This window comes from Nomascus leucogenys, chromosome 5, assembly GCF_006542625.1.
Source record: "Nomascus leucogenys isolate Asia chromosome 5, Asia_NLE_v1, whole genome shotgun sequence".
Classification (NCBI taxonomy): domain Eukaryota; kingdom Metazoa; phylum Chordata; class Mammalia; order Primates; family Hylobatidae; genus Nomascus; species Nomascus leucogenys.
In genome coordinates, this window is record NC_044385.1 from 135,323,536 (window position 1) to 135,349,115 (window position 25,580).

The 25,580-nt window shown below is 36.9% G+C and overlaps 1 protein-coding gene across 1 annotated transcript in view; it reads left to right on the forward strand.

Moving 5' to 3' along the window:
- MYO16 (myosin XVI) overlaps nt 1-25,580 on the forward strand; it is a 575,469-nt gene that overhangs the window by 402,770 nt on the left and 147,119 nt on the right. Inside the window, exons 24-27 of the mRNA XM_030813681.1 lie at nt 6,836-6,911; nt 12,196-12,371; nt 14,952-15,032; nt 15,292-15,497. Of these exons, the coding sequence (XP_030669541.1) occupies nt 6,836-6,911; nt 12,196-12,371; nt 14,952-15,032; nt 15,292-15,497 (539 nt within the window). The remainder of the gene's footprint in view (nt 1-6,835; nt 6,912-12,195; nt 12,372-14,951; nt 15,033-15,291; nt 15,498-25,580) is intronic.

Consider the following 25,580-nt stretch of genomic DNA (forward strand, 5'->3'; position numbering starts at 1 on the left):
ATAGAAAAGAATACTCTCTAATTCATTTGATAAAGCAACTATTATCCTAACACCAAAAACTACACAGACAGTAGCACACACACACACACACACATACACACAGACACACACACAGACACACACACACACACATACAGACACACACACAGACACACACACACAGAGAGAGAGAGAGAGAGACAAAATTAAAAACAAAAAACATCCCTCATGAATATAGGTGAAAAAATGTTTAAAATATTAGCAGATAGAATTTAGCAATATAAAAAATGGTATTGGTTTTTGTTTTCTTTTTCTGGGGGTGCACAGCTGATTCAATATCTAAAAATCTATCAAGGTAATCCATCACATCAGCAGGTCAAAGAAGAAAAACTACATGATTATATCAGAGGATGAAGAAAAAGCATTTGATAAAATTTAACATCCAGTCATAAAAATCAACTCCCAGACAAATAGGAATGGAAAAGATAACCTGAACTTGATAAAGTTTCTCCAAAAATCCTACAGCCAATATTATATTTAAGGGTGAAATCTGGATGTTTTACTTCTATGATCAGAAACAAGACAAGGATGTCTGCTCTCACCACTCTTAACATAGGCTGCTGGAAGTTCTAGCAAGTGTAATAAAGCAAGAAAGGACATAAAAGGCAAACAGATTGGAAAGGAGGAAATAAACCCGTGCCTATTTATATGTGACATAATTGCCTTTGTGTAAAATCCCAAGAAGTCTACCATAAAAAAAGAAAGGAAAGACTCAAAGAACTAATAAGTGAGTTTAGCAAGGTCACAAGACACAAGATAAACATTCAAAAAAATCAGTTGTATTTCTGTATACTAGCAATGGGCATTGAAGTGAACAATACAATTACATTTACAATTGCTCATAAAAATGCATTACTTAGGTGTAAATCTAACAAAATATGTAGGGAACTTGTGTGGCAAAAACCATAAAATGCTGATAAAATAAATTAAAGATCTAGATAAAAAGAAAGACGTTTCGTGTTTATATATTTGAAGACAATATAGTGTCAATTTAATAGTAATCAGCATAGTAGTAGTCAGTTCTCCCCAGACTGACATATAGGCTAATGTATTCCTATCAAAATCACAGTAAAATTTTTGTAGATATAAAGGTATAGATGATACCATTCTAAAATTTACAATGAAAGGTAAAGAAGATAGAATAGCTAAAACAATGTTTATAAAGAAGAATGAAGTGGGAGGGATTAACCTTCTCCATCTAACATCCTTAAAGCATGTTACACATAGGTCAGTGGAACGGAATAAGGATGCAGAAATAGAACCACACAAAGGGACTCAACTGATTTTGGGGAAGTGAAATTGTTTATAAATTGGCAACATGCAGGATCCGTGTGGTGATGTAAATATTCTATATTTTCACTGCACTAACGTCAATATCCTGGTTGTGATAGTTTTGCAGGATGTTACTATTGAAAGAAATTAAGTAAAGAGTACACAAGATTTATCTGTATCATTTCTTTTTTTTTAAATTTTATTAGTATTATACCTTAAGTTTTAGGGTACATGTGCACAATGTGCAGGTTTGTTACATATGTATACACGTGCCATGTTGGTGTGCTGCACCAAACTCGTCATTTAGCATTAGGTATATCTCCTAATGCTATCCCTCCCCCTCCCCCCACCCCACATTACTTACAACTGTATGCAAATCTAAACTTATTTCAAAATTAAAACTTTAAAAATATTTAAAGGTAATAGAAACAGGATACATGTAGACATAATAAAGGGCATAAATGGACAGCATTTATTTCGATTTTCAAATTGCCTTTTTTTTCTGAGACTAGAGTGTCACTCTGTTGCCCAGGCTGGAGTGCAGCGGTGGCGTGATCTCGGCTCACTGCAGTCTCCACCTCCTGGATTCAAGCAATTCTCCTGCCTCAGCCTCCCGAGTAGCTGGGATTGCAGGCGTATACCACCACACCTGGCTAGTTTTTTTATTTTTAGTTGAGACAGGGTTTTGCCATGTTGACCAGGCTGATCTCGAACTCTTGACCTCAAGTGATCCACCTGCCTCAGCCTCCAAAAGTGTTGAGATTACAGGCATGAGCCACTGGGCTGGGCCCTCAAATTGCCTTTGACAAGGCCAATATGAAACTTCACTGATGAAGGAAAGTATCACAGTTAAAAGACCTAATTTGGAATCGGGTAGTATTTTATCTTTAAATGGAAAAGGAAAGTATTTGTGCATACTTGTGTGTGCATGTTTATGTTGTGTATTTAAATGACTTGGCTCTGTCCACTAACCTAGAAACGTTGGTTGATCCAATGCTCAATCACACAGTGTGCGATTGTGAATCCTCACAGTTCAGATGGTCTCCATGTCATTTCTCTTCACAAAAATTTGCAAGATGTCCCGAAGGGAATACTTGATTCCAAATTTAGCACCAGGAAAAGACAGCCACAACAACAACAACAACAAAACACTGTTTGCAACCATCTGTTAACAATCCACAAATGCCAATTTTATGTAATATATTATCAATTATTTGCATTATTGTGAAAAAATGCATAAGCTATTTGCATAGTCTCTAATATTTGTGTTCATCTGTCAACTCAAATCCTGTCAGTACTGGTCATCTATATCTTATGGATAGGGTCAAAGGCTTTTAAAGTTGGAGGGCCCTTAGGTAATATTATTTAACACATTAAGAAAGACTCAAAGAATTTAAAGAGCTTGTCTAATATCACAAAAATAATTAAGCTCACCTGCTTCACAATTCATTAACTTCATACAAATGTCCTTTTAGCAATAAAAAAAGTTACTAAACACTATGCTTCCTACAAAAATCAAACTGCCATCAGCAAATGTTTGTCGTTGTATGTGGATGTTAAGTGCATTTTCCCAGGTAACAGTGAATTGAAGTCTCCAAATGGGAGTTGTTTTACTTTAGTTTGAATGGAAGACCTTCAGCATCTTCTCTAAATATCCACGTAAACCAGGTGCCATGTATGAGAACTTTCCAAAGAACATTATCTTGTGCTGATGAAAGATTAGTTAGCATTATCTTGAATAAAAATGACAGCACAATGTTATGCTATATTTAGTTACAGTATAACCAAAACTTGCTGTCCATTTCACCAAATGATTATTGATTGCATCCAATAGACAAGGCATTGTGCTGGCTGCTGCAGAGACAGAACTGAGAAATGCCTAGTCATTGCCCTCAAGACACTTGGTAGCAGTTTTACCAGGGAAGTTTGGAAGCACCATCAAAAAACAAGCCCATAGCATGAACAAAGATAGGCAAGACATGTATTTAATGAACTTCTGATTGTCCAGTTGTGCGTGTGTGTGCATGTGTGTGCGTGTGTGTGTGTTTCATTTGAAATCATCGGATTTCCATGCAGAGACTAAGCTAGAATTGTAGATTGTGACTATATAGAGGAGGACTCTATATGACCGGGTCAGAGGTTCTGAACAGGAGAAATGACATTCTCAGTTTAATATGTGCATCAAATAGCAGTGTTGCATTAAAGTGAGGATGTAAAAAGGCCAGTACTTAGGCTTTTTGACTATTTGTCTGTCAAAATAATAAGTGATGGTTTTTACTCGTGTGAAGGTAGTAAATAAAGCAGGGATTGAAGGGAAAATGAGGGGAAAGCTGCAGCCATTGGCAGATGACAGGGAGCCGTCCTGGGGGAGGGGATCCCAGATGGCACCGTGGTTTCTAATCTACATAACGTGCAGCAGTGAACATGAGGAAGGAGAGAAGGACGAATGAATGATTCAGAGATTTCAAGTGAGAGAGTATTGAATTTTTAAGTAAGAAATATGGCCATCTTCTGAGAATGAGCCAATCTGGGCTGGGGCTGGAAGCTTGAAAAGAGGCAAAAAGATTTCTAACAGTTACTGTGAGGATTGTAATGTGGCATTATCAAGGGGTGAATCGGGGAACGACTTAGCAGCCAGACAGGGTCCATCTGAGATGTCAGAATGAATTTGTGGCAGATGCAAATGATACCGAATTACAGTCAGATCCAATGATTGACCATGTCATTCACTACAATTAGGAATGACTGACTATGATGGAAAAAAAAAAATGGTGGCAGCTTATCAGTGGCTTTTGCCACTTAAATGCTAAGCCCTAAGTTTCAGGTTTTCTTGAGACCTGAAAGAAGTCAAAATAGGCCGTTGCTTTAGAAACTATGGATGAATTGAAGGAGGGGAGATGCCAGTGGGAATGAAAAGCATGTTTAGAAAGTGGAAGAGAATAACATTAATAGGCTATTAGAGATGAGAGTCATGATTTGAATATCTTGGAGGTAGGGTACTTCCAAATATTTGCACCAGAAATACTCAAAGTCATGGAGAAGGATATGATTGGAGGCATTTGGACAAGATCTTTAGTAAATGCATAGTCCTTTTTGATGTAACTGAAATGACATTTGAGGAAGCTAGGAAGAAAGTGAAAAACGAATCACTGATACTCACAGAATTTGATGATCATACCTGTTATATAGTATGCCAGAAGAAATTATCTCAACTTCCATTAATTTTCTAGAAGTGAATTGGAATAACTACTAAAGTCATGAGCATGGTTGGGTAAGAACACAACACAGTAGGACTTTGTAGAGATTAGCCACACTGTTTGTAACCCCTTATACTTCAAATAACTTGTTTTTGGTCTACAAAGCAATGGCACGATCTCGGCTCACTGCAGCTTCCGCCTCCCAGGTTCAAGCAATTCTCCTGCCTCAGCCTCCCAAGTACCTGGGATTACAGGCGTCCGTCACCACACCCAGCTAACTTTTGTATTTTTAGTAGAGATGGGGTTTCACTGTATTGGTCAGGCTGGTCTCAAATTCCTGACCTGGTGATCTGTCCACCTCGGCCTCCCAAAGTGCTGGGATTACAAGCGTGAGCCACCGCGCCTGGCCCTAAGAAATTTCATGTATGTTACATCACAATATTAACAGCGTGGTAATGCATTTTTACTCTCATTTTACCAAGTAAGAAACTGCAGCACTGGAACATTGAATGACTTGCCTAATTCCACATAGCTCTGGGTGGCTTCTGAAGATGTGTTGACTTCCTCCAAGGTTTTGCTGGGCACTGCTGTTCCTAACTCAGGAGGGCACAGGGAAGCCAAGCCTCTAGATGGAGGTTTCTTGACCTCAGCACTATGAACATTTATGGCCAGATAACTCCATGCTGTGGGAGCTTCTCTGTGCACACAAGGATGTGTAGCAACATCTCTGCCCAACTATCACCCCCAGTTGTGACAGGAAAAATGTCTCCAGAAACGACCAAGTGTCCCCTGGAGGGTATGATTGAGAACCATTGCTCTAGATTGTATAAATTGTTCACATTCAACAATGTATGGTGTGTCACATCATATGTAGCTCACATTTCAGTATCACTAAGCCAGGTGGTGGCACAAGTGCAAACTGGATAATTAGGTAATGGTTTACTTGTACCTGAAAGTAGTTTAAGATTTTGGCATTGTCCCCCAGCTCAACTGGTCTTCTGACCCAAATTTATTGGAAAACCTGGGAATGTGTGGGATGCCTTATTACTTCTGTTTTATTTAGGACCTTGTAACAGCAAAGAATAAAAACTCAGCCTTTATGGGAAAGGTGGAGATAATCAGGCATCCATTGTGGCAGATGCAAATATAAAAGCCTGTAGAAAGGAAGTTGCATCAGGGATCACCCACATTTTCCAGGTCCTTCCACAGACTGCACAGCCCTTTCTTCATAGTTTCTTCTGCTGTCTCTGTCTAATATCCATTCAGTGCAAAGAATCCAGTCCTCTCTGGGCTCTCTAGACAAAATTCTCAAAGAACTCAGATTAGCCATCCATACTACCTCATGGGTGACACTCAAATGTCCACGGGCGTAACTCATACTCCAGCATGGGCGAGGCGCACTCTCCCTCAGGCAAGATGCAAATTCTCCCTCATGGCGGATCCCCGCCCTCCCTCGTGGCGGAAGCTCGCCTTCCCTCCTGGCGGATGCTCACTCCCTTTCTTGGTTGTTGCTCACTCTTGCTCAGGAGTAAAGAGGTCTCATTGGTGTTGTGTCTCCCCTTATCCACTCCGGGTCCACATAGGGCAGAGAATAGACTATGACACACTGACCATGGTCTATGCCCCAAGGTACATTTTCAAAGGTAAGCCTTTTAAAGAGTGTATGGCTGATCAGCTTCCCATGACCACTGAGATTTCACACTTACTTGACACTAAGAGAGACAACAAACCATTTCAGTCTTCAAAGATCAAGTTTCTCAGCCTCTACTAGTATGCTGATAAAATTATAACATCCTTCTAATTGATTCATAAGTCACCTATGGTGAAGAAAATTGCCCTTTAGAAATCCAGAGTTAATTGTTTCCTATGTGTCCTTAATTGTAAAGACTTAAGAGTACTAATTCTTTAAGTGTTCAAGCAAAACTTTTTAAATTAGGAGACTATTAAATTTTTCAAACTGAAATCACACTTCATTCCCAAAGTTTCGCAAGTATGTTTACTTGGTTTAGTGAGTTTTCTGAGCAAGTTGGAGTCCTTAAGAATAAAGGAGACTACGTGAATGTGAACCGTCACTATTTGCTCTTAAACTTGGCGATCAAAGGAGACCTTCACAAAATAGAACAGAAGAGGGTTCCGTTGTTTAATGTACAGAATGAGAACAGGCAGATTATAGCTTTGAACTTGCATGTAACATGAACTGTAAGACCTGAAGACACTCATTTTATGAATATTTTAAAACTTCAGCTGGGTCAAGTTATCCTTTAAAGGAATTTATTTTCACAGTCATGTTTAATCATTAGTAATTATGCTACTTTCTTTTATTCTAGGTAATGTATGATGTTGTTGGGGCAATTGAAAAAAATAAAGACTCCCTTTCACAGAATCTTCTATTTGTAATGAAAAGTAAGTTGATTTTTTTTTCCTGCCCTACACTGGTTAAAATGCCATGCATCCGTTATTTCTTTATCTCTGAATATTTTCCTATAAAATATGCTACCAGCTAAAGCATAATCGAAATGCCTTTTGCATTCTAATGCCCAGAATAATAAGAAATGGGTCTTGCTGTACTATATGTTGGCTACAATGTAATTTGGAGTCCGATGGAAACCATAATTTAACTAAGCTTTTAGCAGATAGAAATGTAAAATACCTTTACTACTTTAGTGCGTTGAATATAGAAAAGCTTTTCTGTGAAGACTAATGAAGATGAGTATGGCTTCCAACGTTATTTAAGCCACAAGAGGGAGAATTTCATTACTTAAGATGACTCTGGAGCACAGCTAAGGGTGGTATTTTATTCTTATGTACTTTCAGTTATAAAATATTAATGCTCACTATGTAGGAGGAGTAGAAATAGAAGGAGTATATATATATATATATTTATATATACATATACATACACACGTAAGTTTAAATTTATAGGACCCTTCTACTTAGTGAGCATTAATACTTTATATGCATATATCTACTACAATTCTACACTATATACAAGACTATACAAAATGTATATATGTGATAATTAAATGTATATTCATACATATATACATAATCTGTCTCTAGTAATTATTTTCTTAACAGCAGTTCTGCAGTGATTCACATTTTTCTAATAATCTTTTTAGCGAACTAAAACATTGCGTCTTGCATGCTTTAAGTTGCTATAAATGAAATAGTCATTCATCTTTAAAAGAAGTACAGGACAGCTTTTCATGAAATAGTTGAATGCTCTAGCATTGAAAATAAGAAATCTATATCACTTCTGGTTTGAGAAACATATTTGCCTCAAATTACAGCGGCACAGCTGTAATACACTGTTTTTCACTGAAGTTTATTCTGCTTGCTTCTCAGAACTTATGTTTATTGTGAGTTCTCTTTGCTAAAACTAACAAAAAAAAGGAATAACATTATGAAGATGGAAAAGAATTGGTCTTATTTATTATCGTTGGAAAATCTTCCTTTTAGTGTGCTATTATTTGCACTTTTATTTATAATGCACTTCTCTATCTTTTATGAAGATCTAATATATAGCATGTATTTAAAAGTTTACACAATGCTTTTTTACTTTTGTATTTCATGGTAATAGGATATGTGTTTGTGTGTGTATATGTATATATATTTAGAATGAAAATATGATGGCTAGTCTGCTTATCTTAATAGAGTCCCTATATTTTAAAATCATTCTTTTATCTAAATTTGTACAAAAAAAAGTTCCAGGAAAAAAAACAATTCAGTCTTTTTTTTAATTCTTTAGGAGGTAGGTGCTTCTGACAAAAGGACAGAATTTACAATGTACACTTTTGTATTTATACAGGAGGTGTCAGATTTTTTTTTGTAAAGGGCTAGAGAATAAATATTTTAGACCTTGTGCACCATAAGATCCTTATTGCAGTTACTCACCTCTGCTGTTATAATGTGAAAAACAGCTGTAGACAGTACAAATGGATGTGGCTGTGTTCTGATAAAATTTTATTTACAAAAACAGGCAGTGGGCCATGTTTGGCTCAGGAACCGTGACTGCTCACTCACTCTATCATAAAAGCGAAATATTTGTGGTTGCCGTCACGTTTTATGAATCTGTGAAATACTTTGATGCTTGTACATATTTATTAAAAGCAAGTGTAATTCATAAATAATAATTTTTATTTGCATGTACTTTGCTTATAGTATCTAATTCAATTTTCATAGCATCAAAAAGCTCCCAGTTGAGGAAGATAGTGAGGTCTGTTGTAGAATGTACCCAAGCAGAGCCCTGTCTCTGAGACTGCTAACCAGGTACAGTCAGGGAGCTTGGACACAGCTCATAGAGACACGCAGCAAATACACTCATTCGTGCCTAAGATTAGAAGTAAAGTCTACTTCACTCAAAAGGAGGCAAAAAAAAAAAAAGAAAAAAAACCAAACTCCAGACTTTTAATTCTGCTCACAGGAATAGAAAATTTTACGATTTAGGAAAATTTAGGATTTACCGTCAATTATGTTCATAATTATTGAGTTTTTTTTGTTTTTTTTTTTTTGCTGTGTGTCTCTGTACACTTGCTTATAAGTTAGGTTATCCCACTTTACAGTTAGAAAGACCCTGTACAATGATGGTAGACCCCAGTGAGGGACACTTCCGCTGTCAGTATTTACATAGAGTGACATGAAGAAAATGGTTTGTGGTCAGTGACTCCTTGTAATCCCAATAAGAGAAATATGCCTCTTCACCAGGAGTTCCTTTGCTGGGTTTTATGAGGCAAATGGATAGTAGAGCTCTCCTTTAAGTCCTGGAGGAACTTGCTGTCTCCTGCCATGTGCTCAGCTGTGGTCAGGGCTCTCCCGTTAGGGTCCCAAAGCATGATGGCATCTCCCTGTGTCTGTAGAATGACATGGGTCTTGCTATATCTTCATGCAGCCTGACCACATGATTCAGGGAAAATATAAAACTGGGTCAGTTACATATTTTGGACCATATTTATGTCTCATGTTTTCAGCTTTTTAAATCTTTTTTATTTTTCTTTTTAATTTTTTTTGCACTACCTTCCTTCTCAGTAATGTTTTCAGTTTTATTAGAGGCATTTTCTCAATTATAAGAATAAAATGTTGCATTGCTTATCTGTGGGTTCACTTAGACATGGACCTGCTATAAATATAAATAATAATTGTTTATTTATTTAAATTGGCTATACTATTATGTATTTATCATTTAACTTTTTATTTTGAAGTGGGTTTAAACTTAAAGTGACAAAATTATTATAAAGTACTCCCAGGTATCCTCTTCCCAGATTCATTTTTTTCATTGCCTTTTACTGTCTCGGTATCTTTCTTTCTATTTCCTTCCATCTTTTGTTCTCCTCTTTCCTTCCTTTGTCCCGTGTGTGTGTGTGTGTGTGTGTGTGTGTGTACCTTCTGAATCATTTGAAAGTAAGTTGCTTTTCTCTTCTTGTCTAAATACTTTGGTGTCCACCCTGAGACGGGCCATTATCTTACATAACTTCAGTAAATTATCAGAATATTCAACAGTGATGTACTACTCTTATCTAATCCAGAATTCATATAAACTTTTACCAATTGTCCCACTAATATTAGTCTTTTATGGTCATTTTCTCCTAATTCAGGATCATTGATTGCATTTAGTTATCATTTTTCCTTTAAATCTGAGACAGTTCTTCAGCTTTTCTCTCTCTTTCATGACATTTTTTTAATGCCAGTTAATTCGTAGAAATCGCTCTGTTTGAGTTTGTTTGCTATTTCTTTATATTAGAAGCAGGTTATGAATTTTGGGCCAGGAGTCCCAGCAGGTAGTGGGGTATCCTTGGCACATCACATTCGGAGGCAGTCACGCTTTGAAACAAGTTCACCATGAGCACTGTGATAAGGTGGTGCTCTTCAGCTTCTTCTAACATAAAGCTTGCTGTTTTCCCTTTGTTATTAATGAGTAATTTGTAAGAAAGTACTTTGAGACTATGTAAATATTCTGTTCCTCATCAGACTTTTACCCATTAGTTTTACATACATTCATGATTCTTGCCTAAATCAATTATTTCTCACGATTGCAAAATTTTGATTTTCTTACCCCATCTTTCCATAAACAGTGGCATTCTACTATAATAATTCCCACTTCTTTATTAATTATTTATTTATGAGTGTACGCTCATGGATTCTTATGTTATTCAATGAATAATGATTCATTACTATTGTTACACTGATGCTAAAATTGTTTAAGACTTGACCAGTAAGAACCTCTTCAAGCTAGTTCCTATTTCTTTTTGACATAGTCTCTTGACTTTTTTTTTTTTTTTTACACTGCCTTACTTTCTGGCCTTCCAAAAATGTTCCAGAATCATTCACCTTGCCTCAAATCTAAAATCAGACATTTGTTCAGGAAGCCTTGATTTATCTTAGAAAAGAATGGTATTCAGAAACTCCAAGATCTGGAGGCTGGGTGAGCTCATTGCTACTGGTGTATGATTGCTTTTAGGACCTTTTGGAATTTGAACATTTAAGATTTAAGTATAGATAACATATAGGTATATAGATCTGTAACTCTGTATTAAGAATCGTGGATTTCTCTTGCTATCTCTAGTTTCATCCCAACATGACAGGGCCCCTTTTGCATTGCATAATTCTATCTCCTTTTCCTGACAGTTCTTCCTGCTTCCCTGTTCGTTTATTACCTAATGTAGGGATTTGTTTTTAATGGAAAGCATTACAGATAATTATGTCCCCCGCATTTTGCACCTGGGCAGGCAAAATAATTTGAGTGTGGAAAAGGCAGAAACTAAACACTTTGCCACCAAACATTGCCAACTGTCTGATTGGCTAAGTGTGATCCTAGTGATTTATGTTCATTATTTCACATTTTAATTTTGCAGTGATTCTCAAAGTAGGTACTGTCATCATTATTTTATAGGAAAGGACAGTTAGGCTTAAAAACTGCCTCCATTCAGATATAAGTAACACAAGAAACATTCCTTTTGACCCTTAACCACCACATACATTGTTTTCCCTGTGATTTTTAAATTTTTAATCCAAAATCCACTCATCTGAGCTCTGATTTCTCCCTGAGGTGTCAAGAAAGGAATATGGACTCAGAATTATTTGATTTTTATGACTTAAACATAAAAATATATCATTTTGCTTTTACCTTTTCAGCTTAACTGTGTTTTTTGTTATTTGTTTTGTTTTGTTTTGTTTTTTAAATAAAAGGACACTTCTTTTCCCTTCTTTCACCTAGCAACTGGTGCACCAAGTAAGGCAGGTCCTCTCACAGGTACTTACAGACAGCTCTGAGACAAGTGAGTTAGGTCCTGGGGAAACATTTTCTGGAGTAGTTATTTTCCTGGAATAGGGCATTTCTAATAGAGACCATAAGTCTTCATGATTTGACAAGTGCACAAAAGCCCCTTAGGTCTGAGCAGGTAAGATTTGGTTCTGAAAACTAGGATAGAAGTGTTACTCAGTCAGAGAGCAAGGCCCAGTTGGGATCAAGACTCCTGGTCAAGGGTAGTGAATATCAGAATTTGTCAATGATATTAAATAGTGGAGGAAATAAAATAAGGATACAGGAAAAGGTAGACTCCTCAATCTGCTGAACGAATGACATCTTGCACCCAGAATGTATCAGTGGCTAAAGCTCTTGTATGAAGAATAAGTTCAATGCTTAAGTAATAATTTTAGTGCCACTTACGATATTCATTTATTTATTTCCTAGCTAGTGAAAATGTCGTGATCAATCACTTGTTCCAGTCGAAATTGTCGCAAACAGGATCCCTCGTATCTTCCTATCCTTCCTTTAAATTCCGAGGACGTAAGTCTGCCCTGCTCAGTAAGAAAATGACAGCTTCTTCAATTATTGGAGAAAACAAGAATTATCTAGAACTTAGTAAGGTAGGAGTTTTTGTGATTATTGTTGGGTTATTTTTAATTTTGATAAGTATATTTGCTTCTTTTTTTTTAAAAAAAGCACAATTTTAAATATCAAGGAAATAGATATTCTAATAGAAAGTATTAAGGAAAAGAATGCCTATCTGACGTATAACCATCAGAATGAAGGAAGAGTAGAGGAAGGTGCAGCAGAGTGACAATTTTAATAGTAAGTATAGTCCGAGTCATTTTATTGGTTGTCTGTGCAACATCCCAGTTCTGTTTCATCTCTGACTGCCTTTTTGATGAATAGAAGGTAACTTCAGATACTGTAGGCTTAGAGGGAGTAAACGTAGCTATCTTATTCTGTTGATATTAATCACTTCAGATAACTGAGGTCTCTAAATGATAAATTGTTGTTCCTCTTATAGAAGTAGGGTATTGTTCAGGTGCTAGGATGTTTTTACTGCATATTTGTAGATTTTTAATTTTATTGTATTATACTAATTTGTAATGTATATTTGTCTCACAAAGGTTTGGTTGTATATACAACCTCAAGATTCTATGTGCCAAAAGAGAACTAAAACTCAGTGAAGAATTGTTTCAAACTGATAGGAAACATGTATGGAATGTTTTAGGTTTCTTCAGAATCCAGTGCCAGATGGTATTCCAGAGTGTTTTGCTTATGTCTACCAAAACTATAAAAGATGAGGAATATATTTGGGAAGGTGTTCAGGACAATCAATTTTAGAAATGCAATTGTTGCAGCTTCTGGAATACATTTTAGCTTACCAATTAAAATAAAAGCATAATTAAATTCAATTCTATTTTAGAAGAGTCGCCAAAATGTGTAATATGAGTGTGAGTGAGTGTGTGAGTGTGTGTCTCCAGCCAGTGGATTCTAGAATAAAAGATCCTTTGATGTAGTTGTTTAGAACTAAATGATCATGAGAATTAGTCTCTGCCACATAGAAAATGGCATTTTTTACATTAAAAAAAAAACTCAAGCTTATCCTTATAAGAAAGATCTCTATGCCTGGAGGTCTTCCTGAACCTTCTGGCCCTTCTTTTCTCAATCATCCTAAAAATCAACAACAAAAACCATCACACACTGCTAACCTCAATTATTAAACATTACGAAGCCTAGGTGCCATTACTCTTTTCCCTAAAGGACTGCAGAAGGGAGGTAATTCACAGTAGTTCCTCCACCCAGAAAGGGAACTGGAGTGTTCCATTTCAAGGGACAGACAGCTATTTATTATGATTATTCCTTCAATGTTCTATTTCTCACTTCCCTTCAAACTGCCTTCATCCATGCACAGCCACCCCTGTGGCCAGGAAAATAGGATTTTCCCTACTCTTTAACTGAGCATGACACCTTGTATTGTGTTTGTGGAAAATGGGTTGATCTTCGCCCAATCACTTCATTTTACGTTCACTTGTCAGTTCCAATGAATCACTTTAGATTGACAGTACATCTTAACAGAAGAAAATGAGCTATTGTCATAATAGCAAAAGCACTAAATCCACAAGAATGTTATCTCAGATTTCCTTCTTGTATCAAGACCTTTTTTAAGAAAAACGATTTTAGATCAATAAGTCCATTAGTCTAATATATAATTTTGTGAAATGTAATAGTAGGTTAGCGGCTGAGGTTCCTTTTAACCCTGGGTGGAATTTAATTAATTACCTTCTGCCCTTTATTTCTGCCCTTTATTTCGTTTTGGCCTCACTTTCACTGATTTTATGTCTCCATCATCATGTAATCTTTGCTACGTATGATTTTTTTTTTTCTTTTCAGGGCTGTACATATTTACTTATTTGAAAAAAAAAATAGAGTCTATTACCATTTTTTACCGATAGGTAATTTAGTAACCTTTTTTTAGTAGTTATAAAATGAGGAAGAGGAGGAAAGGGAAGAAAAACATGGTAAGAAAGCATCAGACCATTCATTCATTCAATTCCTGAGCATAGTTAAATTTAAGGGAACAAACCAATGACAACTGAAACATAAAATCTTTGTAACATAAAATAGCATCATTTTGCCCCAGAGTGAACTACATTTCATGATAAATATGAACAGTTAGTAGCATAACCAGGATATGATGGTGAGTTTATTGTACCACCAAGCAAATGAGGATCTATGTTTATTTTCCCACTAAAATGAGTGCAGGATGGTGATAGATCTGATTTACACAACAGCCCTGTACTTGAAAGGTTGGCAGTAACAGTTGTTATTTTACAAATAGTTGCCCATTTCCTCAACTTATACACCATTACAAAAATCACTTGGCACTGATTTGTATAAACTATGTTTTAAATCCACATTTGCCTGTAAGTGAGTGTACATGGATGTGAGACTTAATATTTTGCTCGTCTGAACTGAAATTTAGTAAAATAAATTTGCTCACTTTTTCTTTTTCTCCATTCTTTCTTCTTTCCTTCCTTTCTTCCTCCCTCTTTTCTTCTTCCTTCCTTCTTTCTCTTTTTTCCTTTCTCTCTTCCCTTCCCTCCCTTCCCTTCCCCTTCCTCCCTCCCTTTCCTCCTTCTTCCTTTCCTTTCGTTTCCTTCCTCCTGTCCTTCTTTTCTTTCTTTTTATTACAGTTATTAAAAAAGAAAGAAACTTCTACATTTCTTCAAAGATTGGAACGAGGAGATCCAGTCACCATAGCATCACAACTCAGGGTTAGTGACGTTTTCAGATTTCAAAAACTTAATGTATGTTTATAGCAACCAAAGAGGGTTTATGTAGACTTTTTTTTCCCATTTTTGACAACTTAAATATCTTCAGAAAAAAAAGTAAACATACACATACACACACACACACACAGTGTAAATGCATAATGAGATTTAAAGATGTAAAGACTTTTTGTTTAAAAACTGCTTTATATTTTTAGCTAGTGTCTCCTTTGGAGAATCAGTTGGGTTTTACTTCTCTCCTTAGAAATCACTAACGGATATTATTGGAAAACTTCAGAAGTGCACTCCACACTTCATTCATTGCATCAGGCCCAATAACTCAAAGCTGCCAGATACTTTTGATAATTTTTACGTGTCTGCTCAGCTACAATATATTGGGGTCCTGGAGATGGTGAAGATCTTCCGATATGGATACCCTGTTCGCCTTTCCTTCTCGGATTTCCTGTCAAGGTAAATTCTTCTGCTCTTAAAATCGTCGTTCTAGCTGCTGTTCAGTGCAGTATACTGACACTGACACTGTTGTAGCCAGGGTCTTCTGTTGTCTTTTTTGGCATTGCTTTTGTTGTTTACGTTTTTCTATCTCCAATAAACGAAATATTCTGGGAAACAAACACACTGACAAAGCTCACATAAAAAAATAATTAAACTGTACTGTGGACAGTATCTTGGAAACCATTCTCATGTTCCTTTCAAAGTGTGGCTTTCCTTGGACTAAGTTTTTATAAAATGATTGCATACGATATTTCTATTTATTATTTAAAAGGAGAATATATGTAAGTGATTATTTCCCCTTTTATATATGAACAAAATATTATTTAGATCAGTGGTTGGCAAACTACACTCATGGGCCAGCCAAATCCAGCCTACCACCTGTTTTTGTAAATAAAGTTTTGTTGGAACATGAACACAATCATTTCTTCGCATATTGTCTGTAACCACTTTTGCACTGCAGTAGAGATAGACAGTGTCCCATGGTGTAAAATATTTGTAAAATGTTTGTTATCTGCCCCTTTAGAACAGAAGATTGTTGACCTCTGTTTTCAGTAAATTCAGCTGAAAAATACACGGTGCACAAGACAGTGCACTCATTCCCAGGATAAACTCTTGTCACGTCTCCTCATCTTCGTGTCTGTATTAGCCCTTCTCCCATGGTAGCCTTATCCCAGCCATTTGCAAGAAGCACCTAAACTCACCAAAAGCAACATCATCCCCTCAGGCTGCATATTTGTTCATTTGTATTTTATTTGATCAGAAACTTTAGTCTCATTTTAAGTGAATTATAATCCTCACTGATGAATCCATTTTAAATAAATTGGTTGATGGGTAGTAATTTACAGATGTATGCTACTAAGCACTATTCCAGGCCTCATCTTTAGCTACATTGTTGGGCTATACACTCTAGCTTGATGAATGTCCCAGTTTAGACAGGTAAATGCATATGCAAATAATAGCCATTCAGTGCTTGTAATATCACAAAGGGTTGGAATGTTACATGGTTTGGAATATTACAAAGTGTTACAGAAGCATAGTAAAGGAGGTAATTTGGGATCAGAGATGGCTTTCAAAGATATTTGAAACATATTACAATCCTGGTGAAAATAATGAGACAATCTGTTTTTAAGCATTTAAAAAATAAAACAGGGGTGGGCAAAAAGGAAATCAGAAGACATTTGGTAATTCTATATAAAATAAAATGAGATCTTAAAATAATACTGATGTAAACTAATATAAGTATTGTAAGTGTGAAATCTCGCATTTGTGTTTAAAAATTAACTATACAACTACAGTATGAAAAAGTCTGTTTGATAAACCATTCATCCAAAAAAAAGAGATTTTAAGACTTTTGTTGACTAGTTCAATGTGAGCCACTATTTTGAGGAAGCTGTGAAACAAAAACAAAATAAGCAAGCCAACAAACTTAAATAACTACATTTGAAATATTTAATTCACAACAAAGGGAATAATATTTAAACGATGACTAAAATTCTGTGTTTAACTTTTATAACGTTTGTTTTCCCAGAGGAAAGAAGCCACATTTACTTATTGTGCATTTTGGTAAATTTTATAAAGACACATAGAAGAAAATAAACAACATATGAGTTCAGCTTGAGCCTTCCATTTTAAAGGGGTAGTAGAATATCTTTAGAAGATAGAAGATAAGCAGAACCACATGGGGATAGATGTATTTAAACTGTAGAATGTGTATTTCAGATAGACAAGATATTTGTGTGTAAAATTTAAAAGGTGCTCGTAAATGAGGTAATTGACATGTTGCCTCTTAATTTATAAGGAATAACTACAAAGTTGGGCTTACATAGAAATAAACCGAAGCTGGATATAACAGTTCTGGGGGTTGTTTTGGACAGGAGTCGTGGTAACTATCACTGACTGTTGCGGGGCTTTGGAAACGACAGCTCCTGAGCCGTCTCTTTCTGGTCCCTCGGTGGAAATCCCTTCATAGTCTTCAGAGATGCTGAGCCTGTTAGGAGCTGATATTTCTTACATTTTATAGTGTGTGCATTAAAGGTCAGCCCTCCCACCTTCTTAAGTATAGCTGGTCTTTGGTTTGAGTTTAAAAACTGTTCTTGTGTAAGTTTAAAACAATAGATTCCTCAAATTTATCCCAAACTTTCTGAATCAGAATCAACAGGGAGTAGGGACCCGGCTCCCCCTGGTTTGTAGCTCCAGAGATGATTCAATATGAAATAGAAGGGAGAGTGTCAGTCCTAAGGCTGAGGTCTCAGGAAGTGATCTGCGGGGGCCTCAGAGGGTGATGAGCCTTGAGACTTTACAATTTGTTTAACTGTAGTAACTCCCTCTTTAGTGTTACCCAAAACAGCAGTTCTCTGACATGAGTGCACATCAGAATCACCTGGAGGCTTCTCAAAATATGGATTCCTGGGCTCCCCACCCCGAGTTCAGGTTCAGTAGGTCTAGCGGAGGCCTGTGAATTTGCATTCTTAAAAAGTTTCCAGCTGATGTTAACGTTGTTGGCATGTGGACGGCACTTTGAGAACCCCTGGCATGGAATCTCTAGTCATCTGGGGACAATGTTTTTGTTTTGTTTTGCTTCCCCCCAGTCAAATGTTGAAAGGGTGCCAGTGCCTTGGTGATCAAAGCAAACTTGTGGGGAATGTATAATCTCCAGCCTCACCCCAGGTTCACTCAATCAAAGTCTGCAACTTCATCAAAATTCCTCAGTGACTGGTATGCAGTTGAAGTTTGAGAAGCACTATCCAGGCAGACCTTGGAGATGTAGTAGGTTCAGTTATGTACCACCATAATAAAGCTAATAAATACCATAATAACGCAAATCACATGAAGTTTTTGGTTTCCCGCTGCATATAAAAGTTATATTTGCACTATCCTATAGTCTGTTATGTGCAATAGCATTACATCTAAACACAATATGATACCTTAATTTTAAAATATTTTTTGCTAACTAATGCTAACAATGATCTGAGTCTTTGGCAAGTCATAATCTTTTTGCTGGTGGAGGATTTTGCCTTGATGTTCATGGCCGCTGACCCATCGGGGTGGTGGTTGCTGAAGGCTAGGGTGGCTGTAGTAATCTCTTAAAATGAGCCAATCAAGTTTGCTACATCCATGGACTCCCTTTCATGAAAAATGTCTCTGTAGCATGCGATGCCACAGCAGCATTTTACCCAGAGTAGAACATCTTTCAAAATTCAAGTCAATCTTCTGAAATCTTACCACTGCTTTATCAACTAAGTTTATGGAATTTCTAAATCCTTTGTTGTCATTTCAACAATGTTCACAGCATCTTCACCAGTAGTAGATTCCATCTCAAGAAAACACTTTGTTCATCCATAAGCAGCAACTCCTCACCCATTAATATTTGATCATGAGGTTGCCGCAGTTCAGTCACATCTCCAGGCTTCACTTCTAATTTTGGTTCTATTGTTGTTTCCACCACATCTGCAGTTGCTTTCTCCACTGGCGTAGTGGACCCCTCAAAGTCATCCATGAAGGTGAGAATCAGTTGCTTCCAAATCCCATTCATGTTGATATTTTTACCTACCATAAATCACAAATATTCTTAGGAGCATTTAGAATGGTGAACACTTTCCAGAAGGTTTCCAGTTTACTTTGCCCGAATTCATCAGAAAAATCACTATCTGTGGCAGCTATATCCTTAGAGAATCTATTTCTTACATAATTCCTCCTTGATCCATGGGCTGCTGAATGGATACTATGTTAGCAGGCATGAAAACAACATTCAATTCCTTCAGCAGTTTTTGGGTGACCAGGTGCATTGTCAATAAGCAGCAGTATTTTGCAAGAACTTTTTTCTGAGCAGTAGTTCTCAACAGTGAACTTCAAATATTTAGTAAACCATGCTGTAAATTGATGTGTTTTTTTTTCATATGTTTGTTGGCCACATAAATGTCTTCTTTTGAGAAGTATCTGTTCATATCATTCACCCACTTTTGGATGGTTTTTTTTTTTTTCTTGTAAGTTTGTTTAAGTTCCTTATAGGTTCTGGATGTTAGACCTTTGTGAGATGGATGGATTGCAAAAATTTTGCCCCATTCTGTAGGTTGCTGGTTCATTCTGATGATAGTTTCTTTTGCTCTGCAGAAGTTCTTTAGTTTATTTAGATCCCATCTATCAATTTTGGCTTTTGTCACAAATACTTTTGGTGTTTTAGTCATGAAGTCCTTGCCCATGCCTGTGTCCTGAATGGTATTGCCTAGGTTTTCTTCTAGGGTTTTTATGGGTTTGGCTTTTACATTTAAGTCTTTAATCCGTCTTGTGTCAAAACCACAATGCGATACCATCTCAGTTAGAATGGTGATCATTAAAAAGTCAGAAAACAACAGATGCTGGAGAGGATGTGGAGAAATAGGAATGCTTTTACACTGTTGGTGGCAGCGTAAATTAGTTCAACCATTGTGGAAGACAATGTGGCAATTCCTCAAGGATCTAGAACCAGAAATACCATTTGACCCAGCAATCCCATTACTGGGTATATACCCAAATGATTATAAATCATTCTATTATAAAGACACATGCACACGTATGTTTATTTCAGCACTATTTACATTAGCAAAGACTTGGAACCAACCCAAATGCCCATCAATGATAGACTGGATAAAGAAATTGTGGCACATATACACCGTGGAATACTATGCAGCCATAAAAAGAATGAGCTCATGTCCTTTGTGGGGACATGGATGAAGCTGGAACCCATCATTATCAGCAAACTAACACAGGAGCAGAAAACCAAACACTGCGTGTTCTCACTCATAAGTGAGAGTTGAACGAGATCACATGGACACAGGGAGGGGAGCATCACACACTGGGGCCTGTCAGGGGCTGGGGGCAAGGGGATGGAGAGCATTAGGGCAAATACCTAATGCATGTGGGGCTTAAAACCTAGATGACGGGTTCATAGGTGCAGCAAACCACCATGGCACACGTATACCTGTGGAACAAACCTGCACATTCTGCCCATGTATCCCAGAAATTGAAGTAAAATTGTTTTTTAAAAATGATGGATGTGCTGTCATCCATGCTTTGTTATTCCATTTGTATAGCAAAGGGAGAGTAGACTTAGCATAATTCTTGAAGGTCCTGGGATTTTTGGAATTACAAATGATAATTGGCTTCAACTTAAAATTGCCAGCTATATTAGCCCCTAACAAGAGAGTCAGCCTGGACTTCGAAGCTTTGAAGCCAGGTATTGTCCCCTCTCTAGCTGTGAGATTCCTAGATGGCCTCTCCTTCCAATCGAAGGCTATTTCACCTACATTGAAAATCTGTTGTTTGCTGTAGCCACCTTTATCAATTATTTTAGCTAGCTGTTCTAGATAACTTGCTGCAGCTTTGCATCGAATGTGCTGTTTCTCCTCACCCCGTCATGTTACGGAGACGGTTTCTTTCCTCAAATCTCATGAATCAACCTCTGTTACCTTCCAGCATTTTTCCTGCGGTTTCCTCACCTCTCTCAGGCTTCATAAAATTGAAGGGTTAGGGCCTTTCTCTGGATTAGGCTTTGGCTTAAGGGAATATTGCGGCTGATCTTATCTTCTGTCCGGACCACTCAGACTTTCTCCATATCAGCAATAAGGCAGTTTCACCTTCTTATCATTCGTGTGCCCACAAGAATAGCACTTTGAGTTTCCTTCAATTAACATTTCTTTTGCATTCACAGCTTGGCTGTTTGGTGCAAGAGATCTAGCTTTTGGCCCATCTTGACTTTTGACATGCTTTCTCTCCTAAGCTTAATCATTTCCAGCTTCTGATTAAAAGTGAGAGATGTGCATCTCTTCCTTTCATGTAAACACTTTGTGACAATTGCAAGTTTATTAATTGGCCTGATTTTAATAATTCTGTGTTTTGGTGAATAGGGAGGTTCAAGAAGAGGGAGAGAGAGGTGGGGGGACACTTGGTAGGTGGAACAGTGAGAACACACATGACACTTATTGATTAAGTTTGTTTTCTTATATCAGTGTGGTTTGTGGCACCCCAAAACAATTACAGTAGTAACAGCAATGATCACTGACCACAGGTCACCATAACAGATATAATAGTAATGAAAAGGTTTTAAATATGACAAGGATTACCCCATGCAAAACAGAGAAGTGAAGTGTGAACACGATGGAAAAACTATGCTTCAATTTGTGAAAAATGCAATCTTTGCAAAGCATAGTAAAGCAAAGCTCAACAAAATGAGGTGCACCTGTGCAGGATGTGAAATGGCGTTTATCTCACTCAGCCAATAATAGAAAAGTGCATTTAGTGTATTTTTTTCTGTTTCTTCATGTCGTTAGAGTTCCTTAGATCTGTGACATCAAAGATTCTCTTCATTAAAGGGACCCTTAGTGGTTGTCCAGCGTAACCTTTGTTAGCTACGTGAATATTTCTAACCATTATTCCAATAGTTATCCAAATTGCTCTATTTCCCTAGAAGAGAGTGGAGGGAGAGAGAGAGAGATATCATAAAATTAGAAAATTATTTTTACCTTTGCTTTTGTATATTTCCAAGTCAGTTTTATATACACTCTATTAGGATTACTCTTTTGCTAAAATAGTAAGTGCAATTAATACTTAAAAATTGAGTATAATTTTTATATGTATGCAATAGACTATAACTTCTTCTAAATGAGGATTGTATTGTATTCATTCACAATGCTTGTGCATTGTCGGTGTTTCAAATGTTTTCAAAATGAACTTGGCATTGGAGATTAAATGGTCCTTCATTTTAAAGTAATATTTCTGCATAACAGAGACGATAGGTGTACTGTAAAAAGTACAGTGAGTAAAAAGGAATAGTGAGGATGGGAAACAATACTTTTAGGTAATTCTTTGCATTTCTTTTAGCATTCCCTTATTTAAAATAAGATGTGATTTCTTTCTTATCTTTATCTGTAATGGCATATCAGTGGAAATGGAATTATGAATTTATTTTAGAGGAAATCTGCCCTATCTCTCTTGCATTTAGGATGCCAGTCTGAAATAATATTACAAAAATTATTGATTCATAGAGAGATTATCAGTTTCTGTAGAGACTGAAGAATTTAAGATACAATCAATATACTGTTACATCAAGAAATAGCATACTTTAATATTTCTTGAGTATTTGAGAAGCTCATCAAGTCTTTGAAATGCCTCCAGGCAATGGAAACATCATTATAAAAAACAAAGCCTAGAGGTGTAATTTAATAGAAATTTTTGGTTGTTTGTTTGGTTACCAAATTTTCAGGTAACAGAATGTATTATCCCTATGCAAACTATTTATTTTCTATTTATATCACCTTGTTTTAACTGTCAGAGAATAAAAATCTGTCAAAACAAATGACTTCATTAAGTATACAAGAAAGAATATGCCACAAAAATCTTGAACAACAACAACAAAAAGTCCGGTTTTGCCGTTGGGAAGTAAGCAACCACTGATTTGAACAGGATGTATTGTTTCTGAAATCTGACATGACAATAAATGTGGATAATGGACATTTCTTGGACTTGGTAGGTAGACATGAGGTTGTAAAGTTGCATCATGGTATCTTGGCTTTAATAACTGTCCATCATTCCGAGTCTTTCTAATTGAAACTGGAGGATCGCTTTAGTTGAGAGGATACTATTTTGATTAAATGTAGAAAAGTATGCTTGTCAATATTTTTTTTCTGTATCTTCCTTGTGTAATACAGCTTCAGTTTGGGATGATAAAGACTTAAGGACTCTGTCTCCAATGGCAAGAGACTTCACAAGTTTGGAGACGGGAGGAACAGTAAAAGAAGCAGCAAGAAAATTATATGCAAATTATGGTACATAATTGGATTGCCTACAGCTGTAGATTTACTGTGTCCTCCACTAAATTCATATGTGACTTTATTTGGAGGTGGAGCCTCTAAGAAGGTAATTAAAGTTGAATGAGGGCATAAGAATGTGGCTGGCAAAAGAATGTGGCTGGCACCTTGACCTCAGCCTTCTCAGCCTCCAGAACTGTGAGAAACAGATTTCTGTTGTTTAAGCTGCTCAATCTATAGTATGTTGTTATAGCAGCCCACCCCAACTAAAACAGCCGTGTTTGTGTGTTCATTTGGTGTCAATAGGCAGCAAAGTTATATATATTGTGTTTGGAAGTTTTAGAATTAAGTTTATGTTACTTGATACTTGTTGTTCTGATAGAAGGAAATATGGCTTACCTGAACATACCATGTGGTTTCAAAGATTTTGAGGCATCGTACCTGTCAATCCCATCATCTTTTCTACCTTGTTTCCTTCGTTGCTATTCAAGGTTCACTCAGGCATCCTCTCCTTTGGAAGACATTTTATAAAATCCCAGATAAGTTGGTGTCTCTAAGGTTCAAACTGTGTTGTATAATACAATTATCACATGCCTATTAGATCATGCTGGAAATATCCATGTATGTGCTCATTTCAACCACTAGACCAGAGGTTAGACAATGACAGCCACTGAGCCAAATCTGGCCTGCCATCTGCTTTCATGTGGCCTGAGAGCTAAGAATATTTTTTTACATTTTTAAATGGTTACATTTAAACAGTTATATAAGTACCTATATAATATCCTCAGTTTTGCCTCTTAGCATGCAAAGCCTAAAATATTTACTCTCTGGCCCTTTACAGGAAAAGTTTGCTTATCTCTGCCTTAGACCATAAAAGGGGTTTGTTTGCCTGGCCTCCAGCAAGAGGCTGGTCACCCTTCCTGCCTCTGCAACCAAACTCCATGCAACTGAAGGAAAAAGTCTGATCTACTCTTCAGTAGATCTCAATAATGTTCTCTAATGTCGGTCTCATTCTTCGGTTTATGAGCTCTTTTAGTGATGGCACTAAAAGCCAAGTTCCACCACTATGTTCTGTAGAACAAAAAAATCCTAAGTCAGTGGCTTGCCACAGCAAATGTTTATTTCTGTCTTGCATTGCATTTGAGTGTGGTTTAGAAGTAGCATACCTAAGCTCAAACCAGCTCCAGTCTTTGTTGTTGTTGTTATTCCTGTTTTTGTTTTTAATGGGATTCAGGTTTAAAGACTAGCCCAGATCTAGGATATGCTCTTCCTGGGTCACAGGGAGGAACAAACAAAAGGCTGAATGAGCGTTACAGAGGCTACTGAAGTGTGGCCTGTGTCATTCCCAAGTATCCCATTGGTTAAAACCAGTCGCTTGGCCAAGACCAACATAGACAGGGTGGAGAAGTGCCCTCCTCGTAGGGATGTACTGCAAAACACATAAAAAAGGGTTGGAAATGCATCAAATTCTGGCTGAATTATCTGTTATTGTATATTGGACCATCCCCAAACTCAGTGGCATAAAACAGCAATTTATTTTTTTCTCTCACTGCTGTGAGCTAACTGGGATTAGTGGGCAATGCTTGCTTGGGGTCTCTTCCCCAGTTGCAGCCATATGGCTGAAGAGGTGGGTGTTAGCTAAGGCCTGGCTGGGCTGGGGGATGCACATGATGGTCCCTTCACTCCTATGCCTGGTGCCTCTGTTCCTCCAGGTGACTCTCTCTCTAGCAGAATAGCCCAGACTTTTTACCCACTGGGTCAAGTTTCCATGGACAAGGAAAGAAGCTTGCAGCCTTCTTAAAAGCTAGGCCTGGACTTGGCATAGCATCACTCTCCTTGTATTCTATTCATCAAAGCACTTGAAACCAACCCAGATATGTTCAATGGGGAGCATCCGCGTATAGCACCAATTTGAGACAAGCTACTATCCTTTAAAAGACAGAACTTACAAGTAATGGGAAACAACAAAAACCCTTCCACAGCCATGTCTATACATATTAATTATTATTTTCATCTCTCTCCAATATGTATATGTTAGTTTGATATGTTGAATAATATAAAACCATTTATTTTTTTTCAAAATTGTAGAATTGAGAGAAAGGGTAATAGGAGGCCATGCTGAAAAAAAAAAAAAAGAAAGAAAAAAACAGCGTTGAAAAGTCCCTACAGGAGATGAAAGGTCTCAGCCACCTTTCCCAAAGCTGCATTTATCACCCTGTATGCTTGTGGCATTCTCATCTGTACATCTTTGTTTCCAATG